Source organism: Conger conger, chromosome 1 (genome assembly GCF_963514075.1).
Source record: "Conger conger chromosome 1, fConCon1.1, whole genome shotgun sequence".
NCBI classification, from domain to species: Eukaryota; Metazoa; Chordata; class Actinopteri; order Anguilliformes; family Congridae; genus Conger; species Conger conger.
Window position 1 is genome coordinate 64,989,371 of NC_083760.1, and position 15,719 is coordinate 65,005,089.

At 41.6% G+C, this 15,719-nt stretch overlaps 1 protein-coding gene across 3 annotated transcripts in view; it reads left to right on the forward strand.

The window, feature by feature from the left end:
- Positions 1-6,386: 6,386 nt before the first annotated feature.
- ulk4 (unc-51 like kinase 4) overlaps positions 6,387-15,719 on the forward strand; it is a 100,120-nt gene continuing 90,787 nt past the window's right edge. Inside the window, exons 1-12 of one of the 3 annotated variants that reach the window (XM_061250220.1) lie at positions 6,387-6,430; positions 7,100-7,272; positions 7,752-7,851; positions 8,435-8,574; positions 9,354-9,558; positions 9,957-10,058; positions 10,256-10,339; positions 10,499-10,574; positions 11,434-11,529; positions 12,674-12,822; positions 15,053-15,122; positions 15,413-15,479. In XM_061250220.1, the coding sequence (XP_061106204.1) occupies positions 7,135-7,272; positions 7,752-7,851; positions 8,435-8,574; positions 9,354-9,558; positions 9,957-10,058; positions 10,256-10,339; positions 10,499-10,574; positions 11,434-11,529; positions 12,674-12,822; positions 15,053-15,122; positions 15,413-15,479 (1,227 nt within the window). In that variant the 5' untranslated portion in view covers positions 6,387-6,430; positions 7,100-7,134. The other 2 variants (XM_061250236.1, XM_061250229.1) reach the window with 2 other exon arrangements.

Sequence of the window (15,719 nt, forward strand, 5' to 3'; positions counted from 1 at the left end):
TAACACTGAAAGCCTACCTCTAAACCTCCATGAAAGGACTTCTCCTCACAAAAGACCCCGGAGCTCAAGCACGCACCAGGGTCAGAGGACAATGTCGCCGTAGCCGTGGCTGTAGCCATGATGTAAAGTTTCTCAATCACGTCGGAAATACTTAAGAGGCTGTTTGTAGGAAAAAAAGAAGCCTTCTTCTAAAAGGAAGTTGTATGTTTCTAAATGTGGAAACGTATACCCTCCCTTCATATCGCAAATTACAGAAATGGGGAACGGGAAATGGACTCTTGTAGCATGTGATGAATTCACTGTTATTTTTGTTGTTTTTTAAAATTCGGTCTCTCCTTTGTCCAGCAGAGTACAATGGAAATGCATTTGGGATGGGCCAGGTAACTAAGCAGTTTGTGAGAGTAAGAACTATAATTACCTTGTACAGCCACTGATTACTGCTCCTAAATGCGGTGCACATTACTTTTGTATTGCACTTCATTAACTTTCATGAAGGCTTAATGAGTCTGTGGCATTAATTAATGTGAAATATAAACAGATATTTTGTTCAACAAACACTCATGATTTCTAACGGATATTATGTTCAATTCCAGCAAATGCAATATTCCAGAAATACTTTACTGTATGGTACTGGTGGCTGACACAAATAGATTTTCCAGCACAAAACATTTAAAGTATAACACACTGTTAATGTAATAGCCTAATGGGTCTGTAAATGGGATGGCTGCAGAGTGCCAATGCTCAAAAGTGCAAATGACAAAAGCTTCCCACAATATTAATAAATAATTAAGTTTCTTATGACACTGTATCCCCAGTTCACATTATGCAGAGGCAGCAGAGTCAGAGGTCTGTCTGCACAACCAGTCAATGATCAGAGCTTTTACCCCTGGCATGGGCCCAGATGAGTCAGTCAATGAACACTACTCATGATTAAACTGCAAACCTTCTGGGAAAAGCCTATCTCAATGGCAGAAATAAGGATATCCGGCAGGTGGACCAATACAAGGTGTGTTCACACAAAATTCGAAGTTACATTCAGTGCCTTCAGTATACAGTGTTGAATTTGTTTACAGTCAATATCCATGAAACATGCACCTCATGCATTATTTAATGAAGTCAACCGAGAATCCACAAAGTAAACTGGAAGAGAGTTGCTCCAGAAATGTTATCTGAGAAATGTCCATGGCTACAATGAGTGAGATAAAATGTGTGGCAGAGTATCATGCAACCCAATACGGTGCACAACAGACCTTTTCTTTTTTTACAGAGCATTCAACAAATCATTCAAAATTCATTAAATGTCCTATCCTATTGCAATGCAAATACATTAAATGAACAAGAACTCAGCAGTCCAGAAACTTCACAAGGGCCAGCGTTTCAAACTTTGCTGTCCTGGTATATAAACATCCTGACATTAACCCAAACAGAGGCTGCATGTGCTGTACTCAGTCCTCACCTCGTATCTGAGCCAGGACTCTCCGAGAACTTCAGTCAGAGACCTGGGGCTCTTTCCGTTCGCTTATTCCTTTCCTTGATCCTTTTCCTGCTACTACCTCCACCCATCGGGAGAGGCAAGACAAAGAGGTGAGAAAACAAAGTCCATCCATCCATCCATTATCTGAACCCGCTTATCCTGAACAGGGTCGCAGGGGGGCTGGAGCCTATCCCAGCATATATTGGGCAAAAGGCAGGAATACACCCTGGACAGGTCGCCAGTCCATCGCAGGGCACACACACCATTCACTCACACACTCATACCTATGGGCAATTTAGACTCTCCAATCAGCCTAACCTGCATGTCTTTGGACTGTGGGAGGAAACCGGAGTACCCGGAGGAAACCCACGCAGACACGGGGAGAACATGCAAACTCCGGCCGACGGGGATTCAAACCCAGGACCTCCTTGCCGTGAGGCAGCAGTGCTACCCACTGCACCATCCGTGCCGAAAAAACAAAGTCAAGACCGGGAAATCGAGAAAATGTGAATTAGGCCATTGGAATATCCTTGATCCATGAAATGTCAGTTTGAAGCGACGTCAGTTACAGAGTGCATGTCAGTTACTGTTATGCGTGGCAGATGGGGGAGAGGGGGATCCACAGACAGATCATTCATACATAATACTTTCTGAAAAAAATACTTTTGCAAAGGATGAGCTCATATTTCCTTGCTCAAGAAAAGTTTGGGAGCCTCCTAAGTTCTAGCTTCTAACTCTTAGAAGGAACATTTAACAGATTTCAGGGTCAGGCAAAGAACAAGGAGATAGGAGGTGAAATAAGGAAGTGAAAAATTGGATTGGAAAGTGATTGGAAAGAGCCCCAGAACTGCTACACCACCTCTCAGCACTCCATTCATAATATCTGTTCCTCATCCAGAGTAGCCAGAGTGGGCCAAGCAAACCAATCACATCTCACAAATCACTCAGGCCTGTTCATAAAAGACGAGTGTCTACACACACACACACAAACACACATATACACACATCCACAAGGAAATATAATTTTTTCCTATTGTGTGTGTGTGTGTGTGTGTGTGTGTGTGTGTGTAGACACACTCTCGGCTTTTATGAACAGGCCTGAATATCAGGAAGAGAGCATGCTTCATTTCCCAACTTAGGCCATCAGGCTAGATGACTAAGGCTTGGAACAACATGTCAGTTTCTACTGTACTCATTGCTCTGCCACAGGACTGCATTACATAATAGCATGTCCGCTGGGATGGAAATATTATTGGGCTACACTGGGATTACACATCACGCACAGCTGTCCATGACTGATCTGCTCCCCTGAATCCTGACAAAAGAGAGGCCACATCACACATTAGCACAGCACTCCAGTTCTACCAAACTCAGCACTGTCCGAGGCTGATTCAGCCACGCTTCCAACAGCAGTGTGAACCACACGTACAGTAGTGCATGTGCTTATGCCCACGTGAGTACGTGCACACATGCGTACGTCTGTGCATCCTTCAGCATGTCTCATTATGTGTGTACACGTGTGTGCATCCATGCGTATGTTTGACAATGTGGCCACATATGTGCAATTTTGTGCATTTAACATATGCTTGATGAACATTTGTTAACGGGTGGGCCCAGGGTTGCCAATGCATTATGAGCCAATCTCACTCTGTCCTGCAAACGGATGCACAGTTTGTTGAATCAGGGAGTGGTTTTGTTTTTAGTTGTGGTATTAATTTGGCGTGGGGGCATAACACAGAGCTTGTGAGGGCGTCTAACATCCAGTTGGCAACCCTGACCAAGCCCCGCTGCACTAGCCAGGTGTACTGCTGCCATGCAACACAACAACAAAGGTGCCTGTTGTGTGTGAAAATCCCATGAGATCAGCAGTTTCTGAGATACTCAAACCACCCTGTCTGGCACCAACAATCATTCCACGGTCAAAGTGACTTAGATCACATTTCTTCCCCATTCTGACATTTTGCCTGAATAACAGCTGAACCTCTTGACCATGCTGCATGCTTTCATGCATTTAGTTACTGCCACATGATTGGCTGATTAAATATTTGTATTAACAAGCTTGTGTACAGGTCTACCTAATAAAGTGCTTACTGAGTGTACGTTGACAAAACAGTTGTAGTCTACTTTAACTGAACATACTTTTTCAGGAACAGACACTGATCAATCACATCACGATTTTTCAACTCAATTCAAAGGATAAAGGGGGCAACATGACTCCTTTCCTTAGCGGAAGACAAAATGCCAGAGCATCTACCATAAAATATTACACCAACATGATGCACTTTATGAAAAAAAAAAATTTTTTTTGGTCCTACCATCTGGTGGTGAAATATCTTAACTACATGCTCCAGTCAAGCTACATATTATAGCTAGGCTATGTTCTTCTTTTCTCAACTACCCTGGCGAAAATAAAACAATATTATGACGACCATTTTTAACCCTGACAGAGTATGGGCAATTATCCGTAATCGGATCTGGTTTAATAGGGTTTATTCAATAGGCTTGTTAAGCGCTCTAATACTAACGTTGCTGGGAACAGAATTAACACACTTGACTTCAAAGGTGGGTTTAGACGGGTTTAAGATCAACACCGTCTAAAGGATTGAAATAACCTCGATTTGACAGCCCTCTCTACTTCATACACAGTTCTGCCATAATCGTAGCAAGAGCATTCGTATGAATAGAGCAGAATCCGCAATGGCCGAAAATCATACCTGTATAGTAAAAAACATTTGAAATAAGCACAAGCGTTTAGGACGCACCCGGTGAAATCCTGAAAATTACTTCATTGTGCTCGAAAAACGATTGCTAGGACAAGATGGTTGTAATTGAAATAAAAATAAACATCGGTTTACTTACCACACTATAGGTGAATGCAAGAGGGAAATCCAAAAATAGCTCGTATCCACATCAGATATGTATCAACAGTGAAGCCGCGTTTGTAACAGGCGATCGTACTGTGACGTTGTAGGTGCGATTCTTTCGAAGCTCCAGTTCGAATGGGCTTAGATACTTGTATCCAGACTACTACACCAGCGTTTTGACAAAATAATGCTGTAGGCTACTGTTTAACAGCATGCAAATGTAAAAAGAAACTACAGTTCACCTCAGTCTTTTTTCTTTTCTTTTTTTAAGTAGCCTATTGTTACTCGTTCCACAACCTTTACAAGTTAGAGATCAGTCTGGGTTTAGACAAATTAGCTACCGTAGCTTACTACTATACCAAGCTATCAGAATCTTTATCAACGCTATTAAGCGATTAGCTAAATATATGTTCTCTCCCAGAAAGCTAATTCACCGTAACATTCTGTCCAGCTATTTCCTACCAGTCAAAGCGGATTGTCTTCTGTCTGTTTCTGGGGTTTAAACTACATTTTTTAAATCATGATTCTAAGATAGTGTTAGCAAACTCAGATGTTTGAGGTCGGAGTTGTTGTACCCTGAAGCCGGTCACTGCCCTATCCCACGCTCCTCGCCATAGTCCGCTCTGTTCCGCTCCGATCAGCTAACACTGACTGCCCTGTCAATGACGTCACTCTCCATCGTCGCGTGAGGGCACTAGCTAGCTAGAGTGATTAGAAATGATGCGAGTCTGTGGCAAAACCACTTGAACAGCTTTGCTCATACTTTCGTGTACACGTGACATCGGAATTGGTAATGGCGAAAGACAGATGTCTTGCCACACAGCAACTGATGTTGATACAACATAAATTGCAAGTATTACAAGTCGTCCAGCCAGGACGTTCTTCATTACTGGGCACTCAGCAAGGGAATATAGGCTACATATCAAAAGTAATTCCGAGAATTTTTTTTCTCTGCTTCATACCAAAAGTGTATTATTTAACTAACTTTTACATTTCTAGAAATTGCACCCCATTCTATTGATTATCTCCTATTGGATACATTGAAAAATGTATTACACCTGCATATTTTACTCAAAAATAGCTAACTGCCATTCTGCCAAAAATAAAACAGATTGCTCTTCTATCACACAACTGATTGGTTTTAAAGCTATATTGTTGCAGAAATCCATATGTACATGTGCACTTTTTAAGAGCAGGTGTGTTAAGCCCAGGGTCTTGTGGGTAACCCCTTCAAACTGGATATTCCCCCTTTTGCCAAATGTGCACAGGAGGAACTGAGCTCAAGGAGCTATTTCCCTGCCTGGAATCCAGACAGGTCTTCACCTTATGGATCTGGACTGGAATCCTTCACTTGTTTTCACCTCACTTTTGTATTATTGTATTTTTTCACGTCATTCAGATGAGTGACAGTAGAGAGATTTACTGACAGAGATAGGAACACATTAGGCCTCATATAGAGTATTCATATGCGTTGAGTCAGCATAGGTAAATCAACGGCCAAGGTACTTTCCTTTCCTCAGTGACAGTTTGAGGCAGCCGCTACCTCCAACTTCCAAGATTGCAGTAGGTCCGCCCACAGGTTCACATCAGCCAATCACAGATGATGTGTACGAACCTCTTCGCAGACAGTTTTTATTTTGTTATTTATTATCCGACCTTGTCTGCAGCTTTGTGACTAAGCTAATTAGTTTGCTAATGTGTCGCTTAGTTCGCTAGTTCTCAAAGGCATCCAGTTGTCACTGAGTGAAGGAAAGCACCGCGAGCTCGAGTCAATCGACGCTACGCTGTTTATTTGGGTCCTCGCGTCCTCATCGTATCCTAGCAACTGAGGGGAAGGCCCATTAGAAGGTGAGTAAAAAAAGTCAACAACTGCAGATACCCATTTTAAAAGTGTTTAAACAGTCCGTTGGTGTATGTTATGATAGAAAATGTATAATAATATTTTATCTATTGCTTAATTACTTATCATTCAATATTAATCTCAATTAGCATATACATGGGAACATATTTTCTACTGCCACCCCTTTAATGTCAAGTAAAGTGCTCCATTTTATATCCGGTACTGGTAGTTCGAAATCAGGAACATTTGTAGGTAACGGACAAACTTTCAATTTGTGAGTGCATGTGATATTTAGTGTTAAATGTGAAGGTTGTTCGAGTGTTAATATGTCAAATGACCGATGTGACACTTTGTTGTACCTCGAAGTATGTTGGCAACTTTATCTAGATCACTAATACGAGTTTTCTAAGTTTTGCATACTGGCAGGCTACCTAGATCTTAGATATTAGCTAGCTAGCTAGGCTGATCTAGACTAGCGTTAACGTTGACTTCGTTTCTGATTTTTGTCTTACCCAGTTAGCTAAAGTTACCCTTTTAAACATTTTTAACCAGCACTATGAGTTGGCTAACTCGTCAGCATAAGATAGCTAAGGTTAGATAAAGCTTTCGGTATTGTAAGTTGTAATTATTGCTTGCTGACATTAGCTAAGCATGCTTGAGTCCACTTTGTGGCATATGTTACGTTGTTAACGCTTCCAGTGCTATCTAGAGGCAATTGTCTGTTCTATAAAAATATATTCGCTACATAAGAACGATTGGTGCATATTCAATGTGTCACTTTTTTGGAGTGTGAGTTGGATTAACATAACAGAATAAAGCTTAATGTTATGTTTTGGAACGTTTGATAAGTCAGATCATCACTTATGCATTCATCATTGCTGTCTTTGTATTAATATATGACATTTTGTACCCTGAAACTAGACTCCCTAATAGAAGCATATGAGCACCACACACCAATGGAAAACTTCATCCTCTATGATGAGATTGGCAGAGGGAGTAAATCGGTGGTGTATAAGGGGAGAAGGAAAGGAAGCATTTACTTTGTGGCAATAATCTGCTGCGAAAAATCAAAGAGAGCAGAAGTGACCAACCATGTGAGTGTCAGAGGATATAGTCCTTGGGCCTGCAGGGGTTATGTCTGGGTAATGCCACAGAAAGCAACTGAAAAGATAAAGTTGATATTGTTTGACCTTATGAATCCCCTCACTGGGTTGACTGATACCAATTATATCACTGGTGCTTCACAATATTGTAAATACATTTTACCTTGGGTGAAAGCTTTAAATCTCCAAAGTGACTATTTAAAGTTAAAATAAATTAACTGCAGCAAAGTGCTTACCCATGCAGCTAAAATTCATGGGAGTGTAATGTCAACTTGTCAAGTGCATTATTTTAAATGAATAAACTTGTTTTATTGAATACAAAATAATTGCAGAATAGAAATAATCTGATCCAAAACATGCTTTCAGGCCCTGTCTGCGTAGGGTGACTAGAGAGGGATATTTGTGGCAATATTGATATCGCTACACTCACTTTAACACAGAGCTGCTCATTGTGCTCACATTCTTGGCAGGTGCGACTGACCCACACCATTAAACATGAGAATGTTGTTTCCTTCCATGAGTGGTATGAGACCAGCAACCATCTCTGGCTGGTGGTGGAGCTTTGTACAGGTGAGTTGTTGACGCATTGAAAGGTGACAGTGTAATAGGGACATGTGAAGTTGAATTGTGGAGGTCTGCGTGTGGAAAATGAGATGTGCAGTTGTGGAGAAGCCTAACAGTGCATAGAGGTCAGCTATGAAGGTGCATGCAACTCAAGGTCTAACAAGTACATTGCAGGCTTGTGGAAGTGCCTATAGATGAGTTGCAGATGTGTGTATCAGTTACAGTGCTGTGTGTCGGTGAGTTACAGAGGCATGTACAGAGTTGTGAAGGTACATGTAAATTGTAGAAACCCTTTATATCAAAAGGGCTTCAATCACACCATGGATATGTATGAATACCTGATGTTTACAATACCATCTGGATGGTCTGTTAAATAATACTATCAGAGTTTTCAGTCTGATTCATTTTATTTGCACTGCTGGAAAGCTCTGCTCAAGTGTGAGGAGGTGTCTAGAGGATAATCTGTATGAATCGCTTATCATCCACTTTAGCAGAGTATTGATTGAGATGCCTCTCCTCCATGTCTGTATGAGACTCTTTTTTGGCTGGGTTTGTGAATTCCCCTTCTGACCTGTGGCCTGTGTTTCAGGGGGCTCTTTGGAGGCAGTCATCTCTCAGGATGAGTGTCTGTCTGAGGATGTTGTGAGGGTTTTCGCTCTTGATCTCGTCAAAGGCCTGAAACACATCCATGATTGTGGCATCATTTGCTGTGACATCACTCCTGCAAAGGTAACATGTAGGGACCAGTATCGTTGAGACCTGCGCTAAAACATTAATTTTTAAAATGGTACCAGTACCAGAACAAAGACTATCTTTAAAATAAAGAGCAAATGCCAGCATTAAAGAATGCATTCTCTATTGCTAAGGCAAATAAATTAAACAATTACTGAAATCTGTGTTGCGATTGGTCCGGTAGCTATGGTTCATATGGAAACTGGTCCCAGAGTGCTACTGGGTTCCAGTACCCAACCCAAGTCACTTGCCTGCATGGAGCTTCCTCAGCCAAGTTAAGCCAATTTCAGCAGTACACCGGACTATTCAGACACTTATTTACAAATTATTGTGGTGAGTAGAGGCCTCAAAGAAGGAAGTGGCATGCAAATATTCTCTAAACAAACACATCTGTTGGACAGATTCAGTTCACCATGTGGGTAACACCAGGGAATATCACTGTGCCCACCAATTGCAGGGGAAATCAAGTTTTCCATTGGTATGCTTTGAAAATGTCTCACTTACTTGCTGTCTAAATATCTGTTATACATATATGTTTCTATTATATGCTATATATTAACAAATATCTGAGGGCATCTGAAATCATTAATGAAATTAATGTTTGTAAATTGTATCCATGTAGTCCCAATTTTATATCAGTGTTCACTTTTAAATTGGTCCATTGATCAGTATGGGGTGTGAAAAGTAGCAAAAGCATTGAGGCAGGAAATTGGATAGGCAAACTTAAGAAGCTTCAGCGCTTACTTAAGTAATCTTGTTTGGATGTTTTTCTCCAGATCTTGCTGGATGGCCCCGGCACACTGAAGTACTCCAACTTCTGCCTTTCCAAAGCATACGGAGAGAGCCTGGAGGACATTGTTCGACGAGCTATGATGTCAGAGGAAGGAGGAGGAGGAGGAGGTGGAGGAGGGGGAGGAGGGGGAGGTGGTGGTGAGGGTGGAGAATCCACACCTAGAAAAAAATTCAAAAACCGAATTCAAGGTGAGGCCTGGGTTTCTGATGACATAGCCTCATAAGGTCCGTTCAAAAAGCGTGTAGCTTGCGTCATTTTCTCAGTGACACATTTAGTCATTTATTTACTTTACACATGCCCTAGTTCAGAGTCATGAGTCATTAGTTTCAATTTTACTATATGTTTGAGTTCCTCTAGACCTTTCTGTTCTGCTACCTGTGTGTGCATAAATACATATCCTGTAATCAAAACTTGCCAATATAGCTAGTTATATATAGTTAGTTTTGGACCTCTTGCCTTACCAATGGAAAAGATGCATTGCTTAGCTACTCTTGCAGGGCTGCCTTCGCACTTTTGTGTTCCTGAGATGTACACTGTAAAGACTGTCTGCTAAGTGATTATTGCTGTTTTGTGATGTTTTCTGCAGGATCTCCAGTGTACTGCGCACCAGAACTGGTGCAGGGAGAAGACTCTACTTTTGGCAGTGACCTCTGGTCCTTGGGGTGTATACTGTATGAGATGTTCACAGGTTTGTGTTTATTATCTATTGTGTATTATGTAAAATAAACTACAATAGATCACTGTAAATCGCTTTGAGTCGCAATATAAACGCAAGGAATTATCATTATTATTATTACAAATATAAGACTAGTCAGTGCAATCCTCTGTAGGTCTGCCCTGTATAGAAAACCCCATTTTTTTGACTGCACTGTTTTCATTTCTCAGGAAAGCCACCATTTTATTCTGATAGTTTCTCAGACCTGATTGAGCTCATTCTACATGAGGACGTTCCCTCCCCGAGGCAAAAGGGTAAGATTTAATGCATCTCTTGTGGCAAAAGCATAACCGTGAAGGGCAATGTTTGGTTCCAACATTGAAGGATTTGCTGACTTTTTATGTGCACTTTTTCAGTTCTGGGAAAATAATTGATCTGATTTAACTTGCTTCCTCGTTTTTGCATTTGCAAAGGAACGACCGCCTGCAAGCCCACCTTGGAGTTTGAGGGCCTGCTGAATGGACTGCTTCAGAAGGACCCTAATAAGAGGTCAGACTCTATTCGCATGTTAGAGATTCATACAGACTGAAAGACTCACTCATGAGGTCAGATTCTATTCGCATGTTAGAGATTCATACAGACTGAAAGACTCACTCATGAGGTCAGACTCTATTCGCATGTTAGAGATTCATACAGACTGAAAGACTCACTCATGAGGTCAGATTCTATTCGCATGTTAGAGATTCATACAGACTGAAAGACTCACTCATGAGGTCAGACTCTATTCGCATGTTAGAGATTCATACAGACTGAAAGACTCACTCATGAGGTCAGATTCTATTCGCATGTTAGAGATTCATACAGACTGAAAGACTCACTCATGAGGTCAGACTCTATTCGCATGTTAGAGATGCATACAGACTGAACCCAATATGAGTCAGTAAATGTGAAAAGTGTTATCAGGGTGTGAGATACAGAAGTTTGCTTCACGTCCATTTTCATGCCTTGGGGAATGTAATGGTAGTTAAACTATAGTTTTGAATGACATTTTGTCCAAAACTTGGGACATTATCAATAATGGTTATAATATTTAATATTATAAATATTTGTGTACACTTTATTGGACACATCTGTTTATAGTGCTTGAAATACCACTGTACAGCCCATATAGAATTATTAGTACTAATGTGTGTTACATAATGTTCTATAAAAAGTGAGTACTACAGTCCGACGTAGTAGCTCCATTTCCCTAGTATATTATTAATTTATTAATTCATTCATAAAAAAAGTCTGTGCAATTGTTTCCAAACTGTGAAGGTGGGGCAGGTGGAAACAAGCTCTGGGCAGTGGCTTTGTAGAGGCTGCATTTGTGTGCTCTGTCAACAATGCCGTCATCTGTTCTCTGCAGGATGGACTGGGATCAGCTACTCTCTCACTCCTTCTGGAAAGGAGCTTTTTGGGGGGAGCTGAGTGGTGAGAGTGAGGAGGCATTGGACAACTCCAGGTGACATCTCGCCTTCCTGCCGCTCTCTCTCCTGGCCTGCGGCCAATGGCAGCCCCTGTAGCTAACAGTGTACTCCCTGCAGGCTTCTTTAATGTGTGCCTGTTCTGCTGCTCAGGCATGGTCCAACTTCCACCAATTGTTGCTCTGTAAAAGCACATTCCAACACAAAACATAACAGGGAGGTTAGGTAATCCTGCAGTCTGTACTGATTACTAGGGTGGACCGTGAAAGCTATTTCAAGCAGATCGGCAGGCATAGGTGGAAATTGGTACAAATTAAAATTCACAGTGGCACGAGAATCTTTTTTTCTTCTTTTTTCTTTGTTAATGAGTAGCTTTCCAACATTTCTAGGAAAAACTCAACCCAGTGATACATTGCTTTAAGATAAGCAGCCTTTCAAATTATCTTTTTGTTTTGGGTAACAAAACACCAAGCACTCTTGTTTTTGTCAGATTCTTTTTTTTTAATGTTGCTTTAAAAGATCAACATTGTTTCTGAAAAAATGATGAAACTTGGTTGGTGAGCGGAGGACAGTTTGTCTCATCTTATGAGATGAAATAGATACCCATAGGGCTCATGATTCAGCTACAGAATCCACTATGGCAGCAAACTGTCAACATTTTGAAAGATTTGCTATAAATCAGCGAAACACAGTTTAGCTCACTGTACACTACAGGGACTTACTGCTTGGTGTTCCAGGCCATTAAGACGAGTGACAGTGTTTGCTGTGAGCGAACATTTAATGAACAATTTGACCTCACACACCACATATATTACACCTGAGCAACTGTAGACAGAGGATATCTCTCCTGGCAACCAGTTGAGGTTGATAGCAGGTGCACGTAAGTCAGTAAACTTTGCACAGCCGCCTGTACAAAGCAGGCTATGCCAATATTTTACTGTTTGGGCCAAACGTATTCTCTGGAAAACCAGTTTATAGGAACCCCCCACCTGTCTGACCAGCCTGACAGTCTGCCCTGGTCCTTGTGAGAGTGCTTGTCTTTTCCTCAATGGAGTCTGTAAAGTACAGCCGGACCTGATGCATGCTCAGTATAGTCTTGTTTAGTGCTCGACTTAAATAGTAGCGGATGCAGGCTATACTTTTGCATCACTGGCCAGTGTGTGACTGCAACTCTGTCTTAAGTGGTATGGAGCAGTGTGAGGTACCTCCCCCCAGCGAGGAGTCGCCAAGTGACCTCATTACAGTGACCTCACAGGGAACAGGAGAGGTGCGGGAAGGGGCGGGACCAATCAGACACAGCAGCCAAGCCCTCAGCAAGTCGTTTGGATTAGGTAAGGTTTTCCAGGAGGATGAGCGACAGACGTGCGCTTGGGCACGTCGCAGGTGTGCGTGTATGTGTGTGTGTGTGTGTGTGCGTGTCTCTGTGTGTATATGTGTGTGAGAGTGTGTGTGTGTCCCATTTGTTTTGTGTGTCTGTTTGCGTCATTGATAACGTCTCAGGGAGGTTTTGGTGATACGCATGTTAGTCTTCCTGCACTATAATACTTTGTCCATATTGTGTATATGAAGCAGGATCCTTAAACAAGTCTCTACTGACCATGTTCTTCCAGAACATACTGGCTCCAAAAGCCAGGCTTCTGAAGGCCTGTGCAGTCTGGTAGACTTGTACAGCGTAACTGAATAGTCATGTTGGGGCGTAGGCCTCTTTGAAGAGTGATTTTAGGCCAAATCCCAAACTCACAAAAGATTTAAAATGTCAAGTTGCATCAGGTTTGAGCTTTCAAGGCTCTACCCTGTTCTTTTCCGATTCCAATTTTGAGAAGTGTGTTGGGATGGAGCTATGCGACAAAATGCTTTTGTATAAATGCTTATCAGCGGCCGATAGTGTTAGTATGGAAGAGTGTTCAAACTGTACAGTTTACTGGGAATGACAGCATTTCTCAGTCTCTGAAATAGCATTATACTGTATATACTCAGATAGTCACTGCAGCAGCACAAACCCAAGTTACAGTAATTTCTCATTTCTGACTGCAGTAATTCAACTAGACTTATTGGTGCTGTAACCAAAGATAACCGTTTCATAAACCACCATAAAAAACATGAACAGTTTAAAAAGAGACATGAGGATGGCTTGTAGTCACGTTAAAATGCAGAATTTTACAATTCAGAAATTTATAAACATTCTTACCCAGACTGACTTTCACAATGCTTACTGGTTTGGGTGCTTAAGAAACAGTGTTCATGCTAATTCATTAGTCACAAACTTTAGTTGAGTTACTACATAATCTTACAACATAAAGGTATCTGCCAAGGTAGGTGAAAGAGGCAAGTAGAGAATGTAGCATTATTAGGAATGAAATTAGTTGAGGGGTTTTAGATGTAGCTTGGGAACAGTGAGTAAACCCATGCATAATGTTAAGGGTTCAGTGTTGAGTGAACAATAGGCTGGAAACTAGAGATTTGTATTTTACTCGAGACGAACAGCATTCTGAATGAGCTGGAGGGGCCTGATGGCACTTGTGGGGAGAGAGCTGCAGTTGTGGGCCTGGATAATGAGCTTGGGTAGCGTGTGCAGTAAGGAAAGCATGGATTTTGGAGATGGTGTACAGAAGAATTTGGAAATCCAAGGTACTACTGCGATATTCTCAGTAAAAGACAGCCTGATATTCAGGACTGCACTGAGATTTTTGGCAGTCTGGGATGTGGGCATAATCATGTTATTAACAGTGATGGACAGATCCTGAAGGGGGAAAGATGTAGCGGTTAGGAGGATTGAGTTTGAGATGCTGACTGATCATCCCACTCGAGATATCACTAAGGCAGGCTTTGGTGTGTGAAGCAGTATGTTCCTCTGTCAGAGAAAAGGAGGAGTATCTGTTCAGTATCGCAGTGGGAGAAGACATGAAGATATTATTGAGCCCAGACTGAGATTTGGTGCAGAAGGAAAATGGGAGGGGGCCGAGAATGGAGTCCTGGGGGACTCCTTTGACAAAACGGTGGGCCTTTGAGATAGAGCCCTTCCAGGTCATACCTCTTTTGCTAGGCAGGACAACCAAGATGGGCCTCATTTGTAAAGAGTTGTTAAATCTTGAAACTCCATGTTAAGATTAAAGTTCCTGCATCTGCATCAGAACTAACTAGGGGTGGGACTTCAAAACGTGTAATTGCTAAAGGTTAACAAAAATGCTAAATGTTTAGGAAAATCTCGAAACCGTAATTTTTTAGGGACCAAGATTATTAAAATAATGTATATCCATTTTCTGTTAGTGTCCTATTCTCACTGTGATTGTTGTATCCTTGTGTATATAAGTATTAATGCTGATCTGGTGCTGGTTTTGAGGTGTTTTAGTAGCTTATAACCTACAATCCAGACATTTGATTCACCATGTAATAAAAGAACTGTGTGAAACCAGGCTGTTGGCTCGTTAGATCCCTTTTGTCACCATTTTGTGCAGAATTTGGACTGTTGGTATAAATGTGTGGAATGTCGTCTGAATAGTCAGTGTTGCTAGGTTCCTGAGAGTGCTGTTTTTGTGATGTGTTTGTGTTTCTGTCACACAGGCAGCGTGGCTGATATCAGACCAAAGAGTGCACTCGATGGCGAGGCCAGGGAGTCCATTTTCCTCCTCAGGTATCAGGACTGTCTGTTCCACAGTCTCACTTACTCTTTCTTTGCAAATCACTTTTGAAATACATTTTAAGGGCTTAAGTCCCCTGCCAAAATATATTACTGCCATTCAGTTAAGACAGATGGGGGGTAAAACCCCAGTGATAAGATCAGCCTCACCACAGTAAATAGGATAACTGTTTGGGTGCTCATCTGAATGTCATTACAGGCAATATCAATTTGAAGTAGGTCTGTGTGCAGTATGTGACAGTTTGGTTTCTTTTATTGTTTTGTTTTTAAATCAATTAAAACAGCTCCCGGGCAACTCCCCGAACAAGTGCGGCTTCAAGAGAGACTGTACCAAAGACCATCCAAACGCAGGTAAGCACCACAGATCACTAAAGAGGTCCCTTGGGTCCTGATCCATAAGCGCTTGTTTTCTGAGCACTGGCCAGAGATTTATGTGACTTGAGGTAGGGGTTGCTAAACTCTTATCTGAGTGTGCCAAAATGGTCTGAAGTATTTGATACTGCTGACCTCTGCTGCAATAGAAAGGTATTGCACCCATTGATGTGCAGCGTTATACCAGATTGGCATACTAAAAGTCCTCAAATATTTTAT